Source organism: Asparagus officinalis, chromosome 7, assembly GCF_001876935.1.
Source record: "Asparagus officinalis chromosome 7, Aspof.V1, whole genome shotgun sequence".
NCBI classification, from domain to species: Eukaryota; Viridiplantae; Streptophyta; class Magnoliopsida; order Asparagales; family Asparagaceae; genus Asparagus; species Asparagus officinalis.
In genome coordinates this window covers 26,071,398-26,090,243 of record NC_033800.1, presented here as the reverse complement: position 1 = coordinate 26,090,243, position 18,846 = coordinate 26,071,398, and the positions used below count along the sequence as shown (strand labels likewise).

Sequence of the window (18,846 nt, the reverse complement as noted above, 5' to 3'; positions counted from 1 at the left end):
AGTTGGAGGGCCCTTTACCAAACTGCCCCCCTGTTTAGCCCTTGGACNCGCCGCTCGCATGCAGGCGGTTCTGATAGGCGTAGTAATCAGTAGATGGTACATATAATGTAGTGTTTGCGTGGAGGGCCTTTGTATCTGCTGAAATGAACTCAGCATATATACTATTTTCTAAGCTTAATGTTTCTTTTCCTATTTTACAGAAATTTCTTATTCTATTGTCTTCTTTATATTGTAAACTTGTTTGGGTGATAGTTAACAATTTCGTCAACAGCTGCCTTTTTAAAAAAATGTAATATTTTTTCCATCACTCCCTAAATAGAACGGAAGGAGTTTCACCAGGTATTTGTTGGACGCATTTGACCTCTTTACAAAACTCCTCTCAAGTTCTTCCCTTAATCAGCTGCTTTTGTATTTTCTTATAAACAATGTCATTAAGTCTAATTTCTATAGTTCAATTCCATGGACAATATTGTAACTGTGAGCAACTCGTCACTGTCTTTTACTGTTAGGATAGCAGAGGATACTTCATATGGAAGTCCAGAGTCAGAGGTGTACATGGAAACCAGGGAAAGAACTGGGAAAATGTTTTGGGGCCGCTATGAGCTCACCTTTGTTGGGCAATAATTTGTGAGCTTGATCAGCACTTTAAACAAGGTTATGTGGTACGGTGACGGCAAAGCACCCTAGCTGCCTCTCAGGATGCTGGAGATATTGGAAGATGAGGGAGAAAGCGAAAGTAAGAGGATGAAAAAGAATAGAAAGGATTGCTGTAAAATTGATGTTGCTCACCTGAACTCCTACTTTGTCTGATTCCCCATGAACCGAGTCATTGTTATGTTAAAGATCCTTGCCACCACCACCCACAAAAAAAAACCACGCACACATAATCAAAAAAAGGAAAAAAAAGACATACCAAGTTGAGCACAATCTGATACCTTTTGGCTGGAACTCGTGACTAGTGACTGCAATGATGAGGTCCTACCATCTCATCCCATGACATGAACTTCCACCTGCATTTTTAATAATTCTTTTACCTGGGACGGACAACTCTATAACTATCCTCTCTCATACGGACATATCTGACACACAAAGTGGCTCTAACTTCGTTACATGGTGTCAACGATCTAAAGTCTTTTACTTCTATTCTTCAAAGAGAAGTGAAATCGTTGTTCTAATTGTTACAAATGATGTCATCAGTAGGTCTTCTAATCATCAAACTGATCCAGTAGGCTTCATAATTTGATTCTTGCATATAGTTGCGGAGAATGAACTTGTTGCTACCAGCGCACGATGGGAACGGTTAACAATAGATTTATCTAGTTGTAGATTGTGATTGCTCTTGTGTTACGCTTCATGAGTCATTGAACTGTATCCCATAGCTGATAGCATACTGATGGAAAAAGGATTGAATTTTAGTGATGGTGAAGGTGAAAGAATACGAACTTAAGAAGCTGGTATTCATGTAACTCTCTCATGACCTCTATTAAATTTTTGTTTGTTAGACAGCTATTACATAATTGTTGAAGCATTTAACCATGTATTGTTGAGAACTGATTTTGTTTAGACCATGACAGTTTTTTCATGTGTTCGAAATGTGTAGGATTGACCCTTACTTGCTTTTCCAATTCATATATTCAGGTTGATTTGGGCGTAAAAACAAAGACACAACTTATGGCGGAGAAATCTGTTTTCAAATCACTCTTGATGACCATTATTGCTGCCAGTGCAGACCCTGAGCTTCAAGATCCAAAAGATGAATTTTTCATCAACGTTTGCCGTCATTTTGCAATGCTCTTCCATGTGGATCATTCTTCGCTCAACTCTTCTACCACAGTTGGGCATCATGTTGGTTCAGTGCTTTCATCAAGTGGTAACATGAACTCTAGAATGAGAAATAGTACTTCGTCTAATCTGAAAGAGCTAGACCCACTTATATTTCTGGATGCATTAGTGGATGTGCTTGCCGATGACAACAGGCTCCATTCTAAGGCTGCTCTAACAGCTTTAAATGTATTTTCAGAAACACTTGTTTTCCTTGCAAGGGTAAAGCTTATGGGTGCATCTAGTTTAAGGTTTGGGCCTGGTACTCCCATGATGGTATCCAGTCCGTCACTGAATCCTGTATATTCACCACCTCCAAGTGTTAAGGTGCCTGTTTTTGAGGAGCTTCTGCCTCGTCTTTTGCATTGTTGTTATGGAAATACTTGGCAAGCTCAAATGGGTGGTGTCATGGGACTTGGGGCCTTAGTTGGCAAAGTTTCTGTTGAGACTCTATGTGATTTCCAAGTAAGTATAGTGCGTGGATTGGTATATGTTCTCAAAAGGCTACCTTTGCATGCGAACAAAGAGCAGGAAGAAACGAGTCAGGTCCTTACACAAGTCCTCCGCGTTGTGAACAATGTTGATGAAGCAAACAATGAGTCTCGACGGAAAAGTTTCCAAGGAGTTGTTGAATTTCTCGCCAGAGAGCTGTTTAATCCAAATGCACCTATTGTTGTGAGGAAGAATGTCCAATCATGCTTGGGGCTTCTTGCTAGCAGGACAGGAAGTGAGGTCTCTGAATTGCTTGAGCCTCTGTATCTACCTCTACTTCAGCCTCTCATAATGCGACCCCTACGTACGAAGAATGTTGAGCAACAGGTATGATAAGTTAACAGGAGTATTATCGGATTTTCCTCAAATCTTTTTGACTATTATCCGTCGGACTATGCAAAATTTTCTCCTTATGCAGGTGGGCACAGTTACTGCTTTAAACTTCTGCCTTGCGTTGAGACCTCCTCTTCTTAAGTTAACTCCAGAGCTTGTCAATTTTCTTCAAGAAGCCTTGCAAATTGCTGAAGCTGATGAAACTGTATGGGTCACGAAGTTAATGAACCCAAAAGTGGTTACAACCTTAAACAAACTTCGGACTGCATGTATTGAATTGCTTTGTACAGCAATGGCCTGGCAAGATCTTAAGACACCAATTCACAGTGAACTGCGTTCTAAAATAATATCAATGTTTTTCAAATCCCTTACTTGCCGGACGCCAGAGATTGTTTCTGTTGCAAAAGAAGGGCTTCGACAGGTTTTTATTTACTTCTGTCACAAAATTTTAACTGATTAAATGTCATTGTTGAGTTGTTTTTTATATCGTTCAGCTTGTTTATTGATTTTTCATCTTTTGGCCAAGTCAGTTTTTAGGTTAAATGTCTCATCTGATATATGTGTGGATAATGTATGTGGCTTCAACTCTTTTGTTTTTTAAGGTTATTCAGCAGCAGAAAATGCCTAAAGATCTTCTTCAGAGCAGCCTGAGGCCTATTTTGGTTAACCTAGCACATACAAAAAGTCTCAACATGCCTTTGTTACAAGGACTGGCCCGTCTGCTTGAACTTCTATCCAACTGGTTCAATGTCACTTTGGGTGTGAAGTTATTAGATCATTTAAAGAAATGGCTGGAGCCGGAAAAGCTTGCTCAAACTCAGAAGGCCTGGAAGACTGGGGATGAACCTAAGGTTGCAGCAGGTCAGTTATCATTTTTATTGTTTATTTTGTTATCTGCTATTGGTTTGATGTTTTTGGCATTTGTTTGACGTTCTTTCCTATTATGGCAGCCATGATCGAACTTTTTCATCTGCTACCTCCAGCAGCTGGGAAGTTTTTAGATGATCTTGTGACGATAATAATTGATTTGGAAGGGGCACTTCCCCCAGGACAATTCTATAGTGAAATTAACAGCCCGTACCGTCCTCCACTTACAAAATTTTTGAATCGCTATGCAACAGATGCTGTAGATTATTTTCTTGCCCGACTTGATCGTCCAAAGTATTTCCGACGGTAAGTGTTGATTTATTAATAAACAACTTTAAGCACCACACAGATGTGATGATTTAAAATTGTCTATCCTAACAACTCTTGTGTCAGTTTTATGTATATAATCTGTTCAGATGCTGGTGTTCCCTTAAGAGAAGAACTTTCAAAGTCACCGCAAAAGATACTTGCTAGTGCTTTTGCACAATTTCTCCCTAAAGCTGAAGGATCTACCTCTCATCCTGGTTCCTCAGTGAACAATGAGGGTGTTATTGGCTCGTTAACTGATAGCTGTCCACCTGCAAGCACGGCTGCGAGTTCTGATGGATATTTTCACGGATTGTATCTCATCTCTACTTTGGTTAAATTGATGCCTGAATGGTTGCTTGGTAACCGTATTGTTTTCGACACCTTATTGCTTGTTTGGAAGTCACCAACAAGAATTTCTCGTTTACAAAATGAGCAGGAACTGAATTTACTTCAAGTGAGTCATCAGTTTATTGATTTTTTTTCCCTATATGTCACTCTTTGAAGTTTTGATGGTGTATTTGGCTACTATAGCAAGGGGTATGGTGACAAATACATTGTTTTTTACTGTATGATATACTGTTTGCAAAATTTCTTCTGGTATTTGGTTACTCCAGGATGATGAACATATCTAGGATTGGCTGCTAGAATCCATTGGCTATAACATCTTACACGTGCATAAAGAAACATATACCCACATACATCGATGCATACACACATGCATGTGTCTGCTGTGAAAATTTTGTCCAAATTCTACCTCTTAGAGAATTTATGCTTTACAGAAGGCTAGGATGGTGTAGAGAAATAGACGAGGCAAAGATATTATTTCATCTCAGCCTAACCTCTCTTAAATAGAGATTAGGAGAATATTATAAAATAGGTATGAAATAAAATCATATTAATCACATCTTAAAATATGTTATTATATCTCACAATATCTACCAAATCTACTAATGCCAATAATATATAACACTCCCACTCCAACTTGAGCATATATACTATATATATCTAACTTGTTACAAATGAGAATAAAACAACTAGTTGCAAAAGCTTTGGTAACATCATCTTTTCTAGGAACACTTGCAGACGTCAGTGCTTTGAAGAAGTCAGTGCTCAGAAAAGTGTGGTCACAACAACCAGAGATCATTGGAGCACAAGCCAAGAGCCAGAATAAAGTCAAACAGTGATCACAAACAAAACCTAATTTCTTTAATAAGTGTATGGTCTGCCAACCAAATATATGAGACCCTCAACATATGAATAAGTCTCATAAACCCATATTGAGGCCGATACAAGCCCTAGGAAGATTAGCCAGTAAAAGCCCTAGGGGGGTCAGCCAGTAGAACCACAACGCGGATCAGCCAATAGGAACCCTAGATACCCTAAGCGGATCAGTCAGCAAAAAGCCCTGATTGATCTAGCGTTCGTTCGATCCCTCGATCTTGATTTTAGCGTCAAGGTGAACTTCAGAAGATTTGATCTGAAAAAGGCTAGATATTGAAGCAATCAGCATAAGATACCGGAGGATTAGTGTTTACAACGAACAGTACAGCATGGGTTTCTGTTCATTGTGAACAGTGCTGAAGTTATTGTTGACAGTGAACTGTACCGCTGTGAACATCAGCAGGAGTTTAGGGTTTTTGATTGAAGTTCAATGAAGATTTTGAAATTGAATGATGTAGAAGCCAAAGACATCTATGCCAAAGATGTTGCCGAAGCCGAAGATGTCATCGAAGACAAAGATGTTGTTGAAACCGCCAACAGGAGAATGAATCCCATGTGAAACCCCCACGATGGCCTCAAGATCTAGAAAGATAGGAGAAGTTTTCTAAGATCAAGTAGGTTCTGTTACCAAATAGGGAAATAGAGAAGGCAAAGATATTATTTCATCTAATTCTAACCTCTCTTAAATATATATTAGGAGAATATTACAAAATATGTTGGAGTTAAAATCAAGTTTAATACAGCGCAAAATATCTCAATATCCAAAGCCAATCATTGAGCTTTTTCTCAGATATTTGTCGCACCGGTTATTTCTCATTGTTTTATATTATAATAATCCTAAGCTGCAATTCTTTGGTTTTTTAGCAAAGTTTCTTTGTGTTGATCTTTCTTGTTGGACTTGCTATTTTATGTTAAGTGGTACTCTTTGTTGAAATTGTTTAGATACTTCTGAGCATGTTCGGTGAAATAGTATTTTCACTATTCTTGTTTGTTCCTTGTGTTCTACATTTCTGATGGATCAATGGAGGAAGCTCCCTCCCCACTGTTTGTGTGCTGACGGGTCTTTTATTTAGTCTAGTTTACATTTCAACCTTTTAAATACTTTGTTTGCGTAACAGTATTCTAAACATTTCATATTTAACAGTATTCTGAACTTTTTAGGAATTCTCTCTCGTTTTTAATTCTCTTAAAGGTAAACAAGTATACATGGTGTCACAGAAAATTGAGTTTTCAGTTTTGTACGTTATACTCTTTGGATATTTAAGTGAACTAATTTTCAAATATTTGCGTGGAAGAAAGATATTTTGTTGATCAGCCTTTCGACTTTTGCAACTAATTTAGTGTACTTTGCCTGTGAGATGCATAAGTCCTTAAGTTTCATTTTGTAGTTCATTTTGACAATAACTGATGCTAAGGATGACACAACATAGAGAGCTTCATGTGATATTTACATTCTTTATAGTTCTTAGAACATTCATGCTTGTCCACCTAACCATCCCATTCAAAAGCTATGGTTATAGTTTCTGTCTAATAATGTATGCCAAGCAAAATGAATACCTACTAGTCTTCCTCTCATAGCCTCCAGATAAAACATGACTTGCCTAAAGGCAAACTGATGCAGATAATAAATGTAAATTGAGTTTTGACGTGGTCTGACGTTCAGACTCTCCAGTCTCCAGCATGTCAGATAACCAAGCTTAATCTTCTGGTTTATGCACTAAGGATGTATACCAAGCAAACTTGACACTTCACTATTAACATCATTCACTAACATACCAAACACTTATTGATTCACATGATCGCAAATACTTGTAGTTTGTTGAGCTTGTATTAAAGGCAAACTGATGCAGATAAATAAGTGTAATTTGAGTTTTGACGTGGTCTGACATTCAAACTTTCCAGACTCCAGCATGTCAGATAACCAAGCATAATCTTCTGGTTTATGCGCTAGGGATGTATACCAAGCAAACTTAACACTTCACTATTGACATCATCAAGAAACATACCGAATGCGTTATTGATTCGTATGTTCGCAAATACTTCTTGTTTGTTGAGCTTGTATATTTTCTTTTCAGTATATATTGTGAAGCTCGAGTGGAAGGCTTTGTTTTCACTGATGTGAGAGCTAAATATTTTGTGTTTTAGGTGCTATGGAGTTAAAGAAAATGAGGCTTGTTAATTAATGTCCTAGTGCTACGCTCTTTATTCTTTATTGGGTGTCTAATTTGGGAAAGAATCAGGTCAACAAAGTGCATTTACAATTTCTCACACTGAAACAATGTGTTAATAGTCATAGAGTCAAGCTTGCGACCATAAATAGTTGAAATTATGTAAAGCAATTGTGAATGTCTAAAAACTTACTTGTTGGCATTTTTTGCCCTTCTGTATAACATTATATCATTCCTACCTATGAACCAACATTTACTCCATTGATGATTTCAGATATAATGTACTATTTCACTCTCTTATGGTGGAAATTTTTCATTGCTCTTTTTTGACTTTTCTTATCATGGATTGTAATAAATTCAATGCGATGTTACATTGAAAGGGCTACTAATGCTCAATAACCTTTCACTTCAAGATGGTCAATTGTTGGCCAAATTATTCTACCTTGTGACTTATTGTCATATTCTTTGAAATGTGCAGGTAAAGGAAAGTAAATGGCTTGTCAAATGTTTTCTAAATTATTTAAGACATGACAAATCAGAAGTTGGCGCTCTCTTCGAAATGTTATCTATTTTCTTATTTCATAGCCGTATCGACTATACTTTCTTGAAGGAATTTTATATCATTGAGGTACATTTTTTATCCTCCTGATTTATATGTCGTGTTATGTATGTTTCACTCTTTTGCACCATTTATTTCCTGCAATGATGTTTACTGCTCATTTGCAATCCAGGTGGCTGAAGGTTATGCTCCTAACTTGAAGAAGATAATTCTTCTACACTTCCTTAATGTCTTCCAGTCAAAGCAATTTGGACAAGATCACTTGGTTGTCGCTATGCAAATTCTCATCCTTCCTATGTTGGCACACACCTTTCAGAATGGTCAAAGCTGGGAAGTTGTTGATCCTTCTATAATCAAAACAATTGTTGACAAGCTTCTCGATCCTCCTGAAGAGGTGGTCCATTAAAGTGTTAGAATGGCTATATGTTTCATAATATTGATTTCCAAACTGCCTAATTTTCATTGACTATTTGCAACCATTGAGGCTGATTTTAGACTGCTGTCTCCTTTGTAGGTGAGTGCTGAATATGATGAGCCATTGAGAATTGAACTCTTGCAACTAGCCACATTACTTTTGAAGTATCTACAGAGTGATCTTGTTCATCACCGCAAAGAGCTCATAAAATTTGGTTGGAATCATCTAAAGCGTGAAGATAATTCTAGCAAACAGTGGGCTTTTGTCAATGTTTGCCACTTTTTAGAGGCATATCAAGCTCCTGAGAAGATAATTCTCCAGGTATTTCACGAGTAATTTGGCTTAAACGTTTATTTGTTTGGGTCCTTGTGGTAGCGTTTGGATCATGATGTACCAAGGAACTTTAGTGATGTTGTTCCTGCAATATGTTTTGCTGACCTAAATTCATTAGGAACATGGTTATGTTTAAAATTCTTTTTGTGTAGATGTATCTCATTTCATCTTACCCTTTAGTAAGATTTTAATTCTTCTTAATTGTCATGGATTCTAATTGTGTTTGGTTAATGGAAAGTGGAAACATGTTAAAATACACATTGAGAAGTTCTGAAGATGAGCGATGCTTTAGATTTGGGAACTAACAGGAGATGCTGACGTATATGTACATTGCTGTAATAAAATTTTGTTAAATTAGAGAAACCGGAAGTTCCAGCAAAAATATATGATGAAAATCATGAAAACTCATTTGGCATCACACACATATCTGGAACATTCTCAGTGTGTTATCTGATTGCATGGTGCAGTGGCTGGGTGCCATGACCTAGGTGCTATTGGTTTGGCATGCAGAGAGCATATTTCTAGGATACCACCTAGATTGGTGGCAAGCAATGGATGCAATTTTTTAAATTTTAAAAAAAATTGTATATTGAGGTTTTCGTATGAGGAAGTTTGCAGGTTGAATTATTCAGTGCTGTATATTGAGGTTTTCATATGAGGAAGTTTGCAGATTGAATTATTCATTCTTTCATTCTCTTTTAAAACTAGAACCATATTATCACTAGGTACTTTATGAGTATCATCAGCATGCCTGTTAACAACCCCATTAGTTTTTGTTGTCTTGACTCTTTCTGAATTGTATATGGAACTTTTGAAAAATTAAATTGTGGTTCTAGATTCTACAAACAAGTTTTAGGAGTGGATCTTTTGGTGTCAATCTAGACCAGACTTGTTGGTTTTTTAACCCTTCTTCTATGCACGAAACAAAAGAATGCAAATCTCCACCAAAAAAAAGGCTTGCATATGCAGAGATTAATTATAAGAGAATTCCATTTGGGTTGACATGAATTTTTGTATAAGTGAATCTTTATTTTCTTGTGTCAATATGGATCTGACCAGTCAATATTTTCTTTTGCAGGTTTTCATTGCTCTTTTGAGGACATGCCAACCAGAAAATAAAATGCTGGTCAAGCAAGCTCTTGATATACTAATGCCTGCTCTGCCACGGAGGTTACCTCCAGGAGATACTCGAGTGCCGATATGGATCCGTTATACTAAAAAAATCCTTGTTGAAGAAGGCCATTCGATTCCTAATATGATCCATATTTTTCAGCTCATTGTGAGACATTCTGAGCTATTTTACAGTTGCAGAGCACAGTTTGTTCCTCAAATGGTTAACTCTCTAAGTCGGTTAGGGTTGCCATACAATACGACTGCTGAAAACAGGCGACTTGCTATTGAACTTGCTGGGTTGGTGGTTGCCTGGGAAAGGCAAAGACAAAATGAAATGAAAGTTGTGCCAGATACAGAGGGCCATGCTCAGTCTAGTGATGTATTTAATCCTAGTTCTCTTTCTGTTGATTCAAAGCGGCCATCAGATTCATCTGCATTTTCTGATGATCTGAGTAAGCGTGTGAAGGTTGAACCTGGGCTGCAATCTCTTTGTGTAATGTCACCATCTGGATCATCAATCCCTAATATTGAAACACCTGGTTCTGTTAGTCAAGCTGATGAGGAGTATAAGCCTAATGCTGCAATGGAGGAGATGATTATTACTTTTCTTATCAGGGTGAGATTTTTTGTCTGATTTCCTATAGTAATTAACATTTCCAAGACGTTAATTGAGATTGACAGCTCAGTACTTGTTGCATTCTCTTTCTTGTATTATTGACATTTCAAATACATTGATCTTGAAAGATAAGATAGGTAGTCAATGTGGTTATTTGAGTTTGTCTGTGTTACTAATTTCTTGCTAACCGCACTTGCGGAGAAGCTGGAACGCTTGCGATTTAAAATGTTAATACATACACAGAGTATATCAAAATCTTTTATATTAACTGGAAGTGACTTTAGACCTTGAGTCTGGTTGTGTGATTCTTCATAGTAATTAATCACACCATGTTTGATTTTCTTATGGGATAAAAGTGGAAAGATGGATAAAGGAGTTTTGTAGTATTTGATTTGGGTGAAAGAGGTAAAACATGACAGTGATGGATGCTATGTAGACCTAGCAGCTGAAAGCAAAAGTTTTTTCATGATTGAGATTTTGATGTGTTGAAGTAAAATGAGGCTCCAACAAAAAATAGCAGCTAGATATTTATGTGATTGCTGGAATCTATTGCTGCAAGGTTCAATAGATCATTTTTGTATAGGATTATGGTTAAGCATGACTAGGCATGCTAGATATTTCGGTTTGAATGAAGTGTAAACTTCTTAATTAATGAAGTGCTCTCTTTACAACTGCAGCCACAATGCCATATATGTCATTTGGGTTTTATTATAAATTTTGTGATTAATTATGTTGCATTCATGCCTACAACTTAGATCTTCAGTGGGAAACCCTCTTTGCCTATTGCTAATTTTCCAGATAAATGCACCAAGTTCAGAGTGTTATATAACAAAGTTTGACCAATGTGTAGAGGAGCCCTCTCAATTTGGCTTGTAATTGATTATGGAAGAGGTGGGGTGGGGAAATGGATGATCATGTAACAGAGTAGGAAGATAGGAGTACTTATCCAGCGTATCGATGTCCAAAATGAGAACTGTTATTGAGTTATTATTGTTGGCTAGCATATTTTGCACATGTGCCTAAAGCATGAACAATATACAGGTTAAGAGACTCAAATGTATATCGAATTAGCTTTCAAATGATGACATTCCACTTTAGATCTTGTACTTTGATGTCTGAGAATCCTTTGGCTTGGAGTGCATACTGAAATCATTATACTGATTCCATAAAGCGATTTAAAGGATGCTTTACTCCATACTTTGAGGGTGTATTCACTCTTTGGTTTTAATAGAGTCAGAACATAATTAAGATACTTGCTCCAGATGAGGAATGCTAGAGGATGTAAGTGGGGTAGAAGAAGTATAGCATGCTATACTACGGGTGTCTATTTTGTTTTGGTTGTCTATAATTCTGTGCATGATAGATCAATAGCACATGAATAGCTTTAATATTGAGGGAAGTTGCTGATGTAGATACTTCCTTGACTTTGCCTCATGATCAGTGACAGACAGACAGATTTTACATGCTTATCAGTCAACTGCAGTATTATGTGATTTATACTCTCTAGTTTCTGTTAACTACAAGTGCTATTTGATGATCATGTGCATATATGATTCCATATCACAGGTATATAGGACAGCTTCAAGATCACAAGTTCACAGCATTAATTTGCCATTTTCTTCAAAGCACTTGGCCAAATGTTTTTTTTATCTTTTCTTTTTCTATTTATTAATAAAAATACATTTTTTCGTTGGGTGAGCAGGTTGCATTGGTGATGGAACCCAAGGATAAGGAAGCAAGCTCTATGTACAAGCAAGCTCTGGAGCTACTTACGCAGGCTTTGGAGGTCTGGCCGAATGCCAATGTTAAGTTCAACTATCTAGAAAAATTGCTTGGTAATATTCAGCCTTCTCAGTCAAAAGATCCTGCAACAGCTCTGGCACAGGGTCTTGATGTCATGAACAAGGTCTTAGAGAAACAACCTCGACTGTTCATCAGGAACAACATTAATCACATTTCACAAGTATGTTTTTTTAATTATCTTGTTGATGAAAACTGCATGTCTATTGTTTTAATTATATTGTTGAATATCGTTTTACAGATACTAGAGCCTTGTTTCAACAGTAAGATGTTAGATGCTGGAAAATCTCTTTGCTCCTTACTGAAGATGGTTTTTGCTGCTTTTCCCCTTGAATCAACTAGCACACCCCCTGATGTGAAACTGCTGTATCAAAAGGTTGTAGAACTGATACAGAAACATCTTGCTGCCGTTACTGCTCCTCAGATATCGCTTGAAGCTAGTTCTGCCAATTCGATGATAAGTTTTGCAGTCTATATTCTTAAAACCCTGACAGAAGTTCAGAAGAATTTCATTGACCCTTTTGTCGGCCCATTGGTTCGTGTCCTCCAACGCTTAGCACGTGATATGGGGTCATCTGCTGGTTCTCATGTAAGACAGGTGTGTCATCTTTGATGTAGCTCCATCCCGTACTTTAATTAGGAAACTTAAAATTTGAATGTAGTAGTTTTCTTATGTTAAATCCCACATTCTGATGTTGTGCTTGGTTTATTTCTAGAGATTCTACACGGTTCTTACAAGTAGATTTTTTTTCCATATATTTCGGTTGCTTTGCTTAATATTTCGTTAAGCTAGTTTTTGCGTTTGGAGAAGTCAACATGAGATTTTGATGTTTGTTATATTAATCTCTAACAATATATGGCGTTTCTATACACTCTAATCACGTTTGTTGGAGACAACAGTGTATGAGTTTCGGTGTGCCTATATAGATAGGTCATAAGGTTTTTCTTTTGTTCCTTGGTGCATCAATTTCTATTATATCTTCATGTTGTAGTGCGTCTGTTTATCGATTCTTACATTGTGTTTCTTTCATATCTGCTATTATGTTCCCTAACTAGTATTATGAAAGTTGTACTCTTCTGTTGTCTTTTCAACACAAATTCTGAAGCAACTGCAACATTCAGATGATGCTGTATTTCATGCTTTTCTTTTAAAAAGAATTGGAGGCCAAGAACAAAAAACATAGAGGGAGCTCTCTATCCTCTCGCGCTTTGATGGGTGGGGCTCACTAGTTTTTTTTAGGGTGGTCAGTATGAGAATTGATGAATGTATAAAAATATCATTCCTCACTAAATACCTAGAACCTATTGGCTTTTTTTATTACTTCTCTTTGGATTCCCAGACAGTGGGTTTATAACATGTTTTAATAAATTGGAGAGGAAACCATAGTTTTAAGAATTTATTACTTTGAAATTGGCTTTTTGTTGGATCCTATAATTCCTAAACCTCAACCAACAACGACAGCAAGTTGAGAAATAAATATGATAGACAATCCTTGTTTGGCCCCAACCTTACATCTATATCAACCCCAGCAAATCCATTTTCCATTGGTGCGATTGAATTTAATTCAAATTTAAAGCTTTTATAAAAACTGAATGTTTTACAGCCAGCTGTCAGCGAGATTACTGCCTCAGTGAATCAGTACCAAATTCCTAGCAGATTCAACAAGCAAGATGGGCTTGCTATACAACCTTGAAGAACAGTGGATGGATTCAATGGTTGATTAATTAACCTTTTAGATGTAGTATAATATTGTGAACAATGAGTAAAACACGAGGTACTCCTCTTTATGGAAAGAATCTAGATGGAGAGAAACAGTATATAACATACACTATGAGAGTAAGAGCTAAAGCAGTCCACTTGTATCGCTTTCACTTCATCAAATGAATATTATCATTTCTTGTTTTGGGGTATATATTCACCCAAAACATCCTTACAACTGGGCTATGTGAATCCAATACTGTCATTCTGTTTTAACTATATTAATCGTCAGTATATCTGTAATTCTGTATATGCAGCTGTTCAAGTTCACCAGAAATTCATAATCCATTTCCTTATCTTATGCTTGTTTAGTTGATTTAGACATTGGCAGCACGGTAACTTTTTGACTCTTCTGTAAAAAATATTTTTTTTTTAACTTTAAAATGGACATATATTCCATTAAATACAAATACTAGTGAAGTACGTTACAGAAATCCATTGAGGTCTTGTCTGTCCTGTGTGTCCTGGTAATTGTTGGAGATAGGCCTCATTCTTCTACTAAAACTGTTCTATCATGCTCTTGGTGTTCATTTTATTTATTTTGCAATTTTGCCAGAGATCAGACTTGGATTCCTCAGTCAACTCACGTGCAGCTAGCGAGTCTGGTTCAGTCATCTCTAATCTGAAATGCATCTTAAATTTGATCACAGAAAGGGTCATGCATTTTGGCGATTGCAAACGATTGATAGCCCAAATACTGCATGCTTTGCTTTCTGAAAAAGGCACTGATTCCAGTGTCCTTTTATGCATACTTGATGCTGTAAAGGTTTGGATTGAGAATGAATTCACACATGCTTCATCTGGTCTTTCAACTGCTGCTCTCACCCCAAAAGAAATGGTATCGTATCTTCAGAAGCTGTCATTAGTTGATAGAAGTAACTTCACTCCAGCAGCGTTAGAAGAATGGGACAGGAAATATTTACAGCTTCTTTATGGAATTTGTGCGGATTCTAGCAAGTAAGAAGTTTATGTAACTAGTTATGGTTGCTGGAGACATTTTTTTTCCTTTTCCTTTTGGCCTAATGATTTAAGCTGTTGGCAGATACCCCTTGTCTGTTCGCCAAGAAGTGTTCCAGAAGGTTGAGAGGCAATTCATGCTTGGGCTGAGAGCAAAGGATCCAGAAACTAGACGCCGGTTCTTCTCACTCTATCATGATTCCCTTGGAAGAACGCTATTCATGAGGCTTCAATACATCATCCAAATTCAGGACTGGGAATCTGTTAGTGATGTTTTCTGGCTGACACAGGGACTTGATCTTCTGTTGGCTATCTTGGTAGAGGATGAACAGATCAATCTTGCACCTAATTCTGCACGTGTACCGCCACTAATGGTTTCAGGACCAATCCCTGAGCATCCTGCTGTCCATCCACAAGTGTCTGATGCTCCAGAAAATTCTGAGGGCAATCCTCTTACATTTGATTTCCTCATAGGTAGACATGCCCAATTTTTGAATGAGATGACCAAACTTCAGGTAAGTTTAAGCCCCGTGCTACTCTGTGATGAGATCATGACTTGTGTTGTTTTAACTGTTTTCCCCTTTGATATTTTGCCGCTTGCTAGTTCATCTTTTCTGTTCTTTTCTCTATTGGTGGGTGTATGATTGGCACGCTATACTTATATTACTATTTCTGATTTTTAGGTGGCCGACCTTGTGATTCCTTTGAGGGATTTGGCATATGCTGATTCTAATGTTGCATACCATTTGTGGGTGTTAGTCTTCCCTATTGTCTGGGTTACTCTACATAAAGAAGAACAAGTTGCGTTGGCAAAGCCAATGATAGCACTTCTGTCAAAAGATTACCACAAAAAGCAACAGGGTTCCCGACCTAATGTTGTGCAAGCACTTCTTGAAGGTCTTCATTTGAGCCACCCACAACCTCGAATGCCCAGTGAGCTCATCAAATATATTGGTAAAACTTACAATGCATGGCATATTTCATTAGCTTTGCTAGAGAGCCATGTCATGCTGTTCATGAATGAAGCAAAATGTTCTGAGTCACTAGCTGAGCTTTATCGTCTCCTTAATGAGGAAGATATGCGGTGTGGGTTGTGGAAGAAAAGGTCAATTACTGCAGAAACAAGAGCTGGTCTATCACTCGTTCAGCATGGATATTGGCAACGTGCGCAAAACCTCTTCTATCAGGCAATGGTCAAAGCTACACAAGGGACTTACAACAATACTGTTCCTAAGGCTGAAATGTGCCTTTGGGAAGAAAAGTGGATTCATTGTGCTAGCCAATTAAGTCAGTGGGATGCCTTGGCTGATTTTGGCAAGAGTGTGGAGAATTATGACATTCTTCTTGACTCTCTTTGGAAGGTCCCTGATTGGCAATACATGAAAGACAATGTAATTCCAAAGGCTCAGGTGGAAGAGACAACAAAGCTTCGTCTAGTTCAAGCTTTTTTCGCTCTTCATGACAGAAATGCCAATGGTATTGGTGAAGCTGAAAATATTGTGGCGAAAGGTGTTGAGTTGGCATTGGAACAGTGGTGGCAATTACCAGAGATGTCTGTTTTTTCTCGAACACCTCTTCTCCAGCAGTTTCAGCAACTAGTTGAGGTCCAAGAGTCGGCTAGAATTCTTCTGGACATTTCCAATGGGAATAAGCAAACCTCTGGAAGTACTAGTGCCGGCGTTCATAATGGGTATGCTGAACTCAAGGATATTTTGGAGACATGGAGGCTCAGAACTCCAAATGAATGGGATGATTTGTCTGTTTGGTATGATTTGCTTCAATGGCGGAATGAGATGTATAATGCCGTCATAGATGCATTCAAGGACCATGCTTCAACAAATCCTCAACTTCACCATCTTGGATATCGAGACAAAGCTTGGAATGTCAATAAGTTGGCTCACATTGCTCGTAAGCAAGGCCTCAATGAAGTTTGTGTGACAATACTTGACAAAATGTATGGTCATTCTACTATGGACGTTCAGGTAACTGTTACATAAATAGTGTCAAATCTTTTGTTTGCTTTAGACATTTATTAAGACTTTTGTTTCTTGACGTCTCATCTGTTCCTGTCTACTGTAGGAAGCATTTGTAAAAATAAGGGAACAGGCTAAAGCTTATTTGGAAATGAAAGGTGAACTGACTAGTGGTCTAAATTTGATAAACAGTACAAATCTTGAGTATTTTCCTGTGAAGCATAAAGCGGAAATATTTCGCCTCAGAGGTGACTTTTTGTTGAAGATGAATGATTGTGAGAATTCTAATCTTGCATATTCCCATGCCATAACTCTTTTTAAGCATCTTCCCAAAGGATGGATAAGCTGGGGAAACTATTGTGACATGGTATGTCAAGTTCTGGCCATTGTTTTATTTATTTTCCCCTGCATGTTGTTTGAGAATTTAATCAATGACTTTTGTATTCACAGATCTATAAAGAAACTCGTGAGGAAATATGGCTCGAGTATGCTGTCAATTGCTTCTTTCAAGGCATTAAATACGGCGTCTCGAACTCCAGGAGTCATTTAGCTCGGGTTCTCTACCTTCTTAGCTTTGATACACCAAATGAACCTGTGGGAAAATCATTTGATAAATATCTGGACCAGTTACCTCACTGGGTTTGGCTTTCTTATATACCTCAGCTTCTTCTCTCTTTGCAAAGAAATGAAGCACCTCACTGCAAGCTAGTTCTCTTTAAAATAGCTACGGTTTATCCACAGGTATTTATTGGCGCATTTTGGATGTCAAAATGATGTATGTAATATTTTCAACACCCATTTATGTACTTAGCGCTTTTGTTGTAGGCCTTATATTACTGGCTGCGAACGTATTTAATGGAGCGTCGAGATGTTGCTAATAAGTCTGAACTTGGGAGAAATATGGCACTGGTTCAACAGCGTATGCAGCAAGCTGTTTCAGGGTCTAGTGCTGGTTCACATAACATGCCTGATGGAAATGCACGAGCACCCAATCATGTTGGGAATAATTTAACTTCTGAAAGCCAGATTCATCAAGGTTCCCAACCTGGTAGTGTCAGTGGTTCTCATGATGGTGGAAGTACTCAAGGACAAGAACCGGAAAAGCCTTCTATGATAGATGGCAGTGGTAATGCCGGACAAGACCAGCCTCCACAGAGCTCAACTGTGACAGATGGTGGCCCAATGCCACTGAGGCGTAATAGCAACCTTGGTTGGGTAGCTTCTGCTGCTAGTGCGTTTGATGCTGCAAAGGATATAATGGAGGCTCTTAGAAACAAGCATCCTAATTTGGCTGGTGAACTTGAGGTAAAACTGGCAGTTTAGATAAATTTTAGTCTTCCCAATTTAAATGACTGCTTGACTCAGCTATGGGAGTTTAAGGTTTTTTATTTATTTATAATGATGTCTGTATAGTATATGACCTTCCATTTGGTAAGTGAATTTTCTGCCATGCAATTAAGACATAATGAATTTATATAATATAGTTTGCAAAGAGCTGAAGAAACTAAATTCAGAATAATACAAAGAAATTCATAGTAAAAGACTGAGGACGGAGCAAGGAACCACAAAAGATGGTAGATTCTTTGCAAACTTAATGGTACATAATGGCAATGGAAGGGTATTATTACATGGATGAATAACAATGCAGTTAGAGGAGGATTATTTCTTTTAGTATCTTGCACGGTTGCACCTTATGTGTAAGGTTCAAACAAGTTTATATTTTCGTTTCCTAGGCATCTATGTTTTGACTACTAGCGTAGCAGGATGAAAAAAATAGCATTGAAAGTAATTGAAAGCAATAGTTATTAAAAGTTTGATCCTTTCTTCACATTATATTATTCATGCATCCCAACAGCAGTCTGCACATTGCATATGGTAACTAAAGTTAAAAAACAACATCAACAAAAATTTAACCTAAGACACACACACAAACACATTTCTGCTTCTGTAATTGAAAGCAATAGTTATTAAAAGTTTGATCCTTTCTTCACATTATATTATTCATGCATCCCAACAGCAGTCTGCACATTGCATATGGTAACTAAAGTTAAAAAACAACATCAACAAAAATTTAACCTAAGACACACACACAAACACATTTCTGCTTCTG

At 37.5% G+C, this 18,846-nt stretch overlaps 1 protein-coding gene across 1 annotated transcript in view; it reads left to right on the top strand.

The window, feature by feature from the left end:
• LOC109848909 (transformation/transcription domain-associated protein-like) overlaps positions 1 to 18,846 on the top strand; it is a 39,219-nt gene that overhangs the window by 15,011 nt on the left and 5,362 nt on the right. Inside the window, 17 exon segments of the mRNA XM_020418631.1 lie at positions 1,639 to 2,640; positions 2,732 to 3,067; positions 3,249 to 3,507; positions 3,597 to 3,819; positions 3,907 to 4,276; positions 7,690 to 7,839; positions 7,943 to 8,164; positions 8,285 to 8,506; positions 9,597 to 10,247; positions 11,950 to 12,210; positions 12,289 to 12,645; positions 14,363 to 14,763; positions 14,849 to 15,278; positions 15,447 to 16,745; positions 16,843 to 17,103; positions 17,187 to 17,477; positions 17,562 to 18,041. Of these exon segments, the coding sequence (XP_020274220.1) occupies positions 1,639 to 2,640; positions 2,732 to 3,067; positions 3,249 to 3,507; positions 3,597 to 3,819; positions 3,907 to 4,276; positions 7,690 to 7,839; positions 7,943 to 8,164; positions 8,285 to 8,506; positions 9,597 to 10,247; positions 11,950 to 12,210; positions 12,289 to 12,645; positions 14,363 to 14,763; positions 14,849 to 15,278; positions 15,447 to 16,745; positions 16,843 to 17,103; positions 17,187 to 17,477; positions 17,562 to 18,041 (7,215 nt within the window).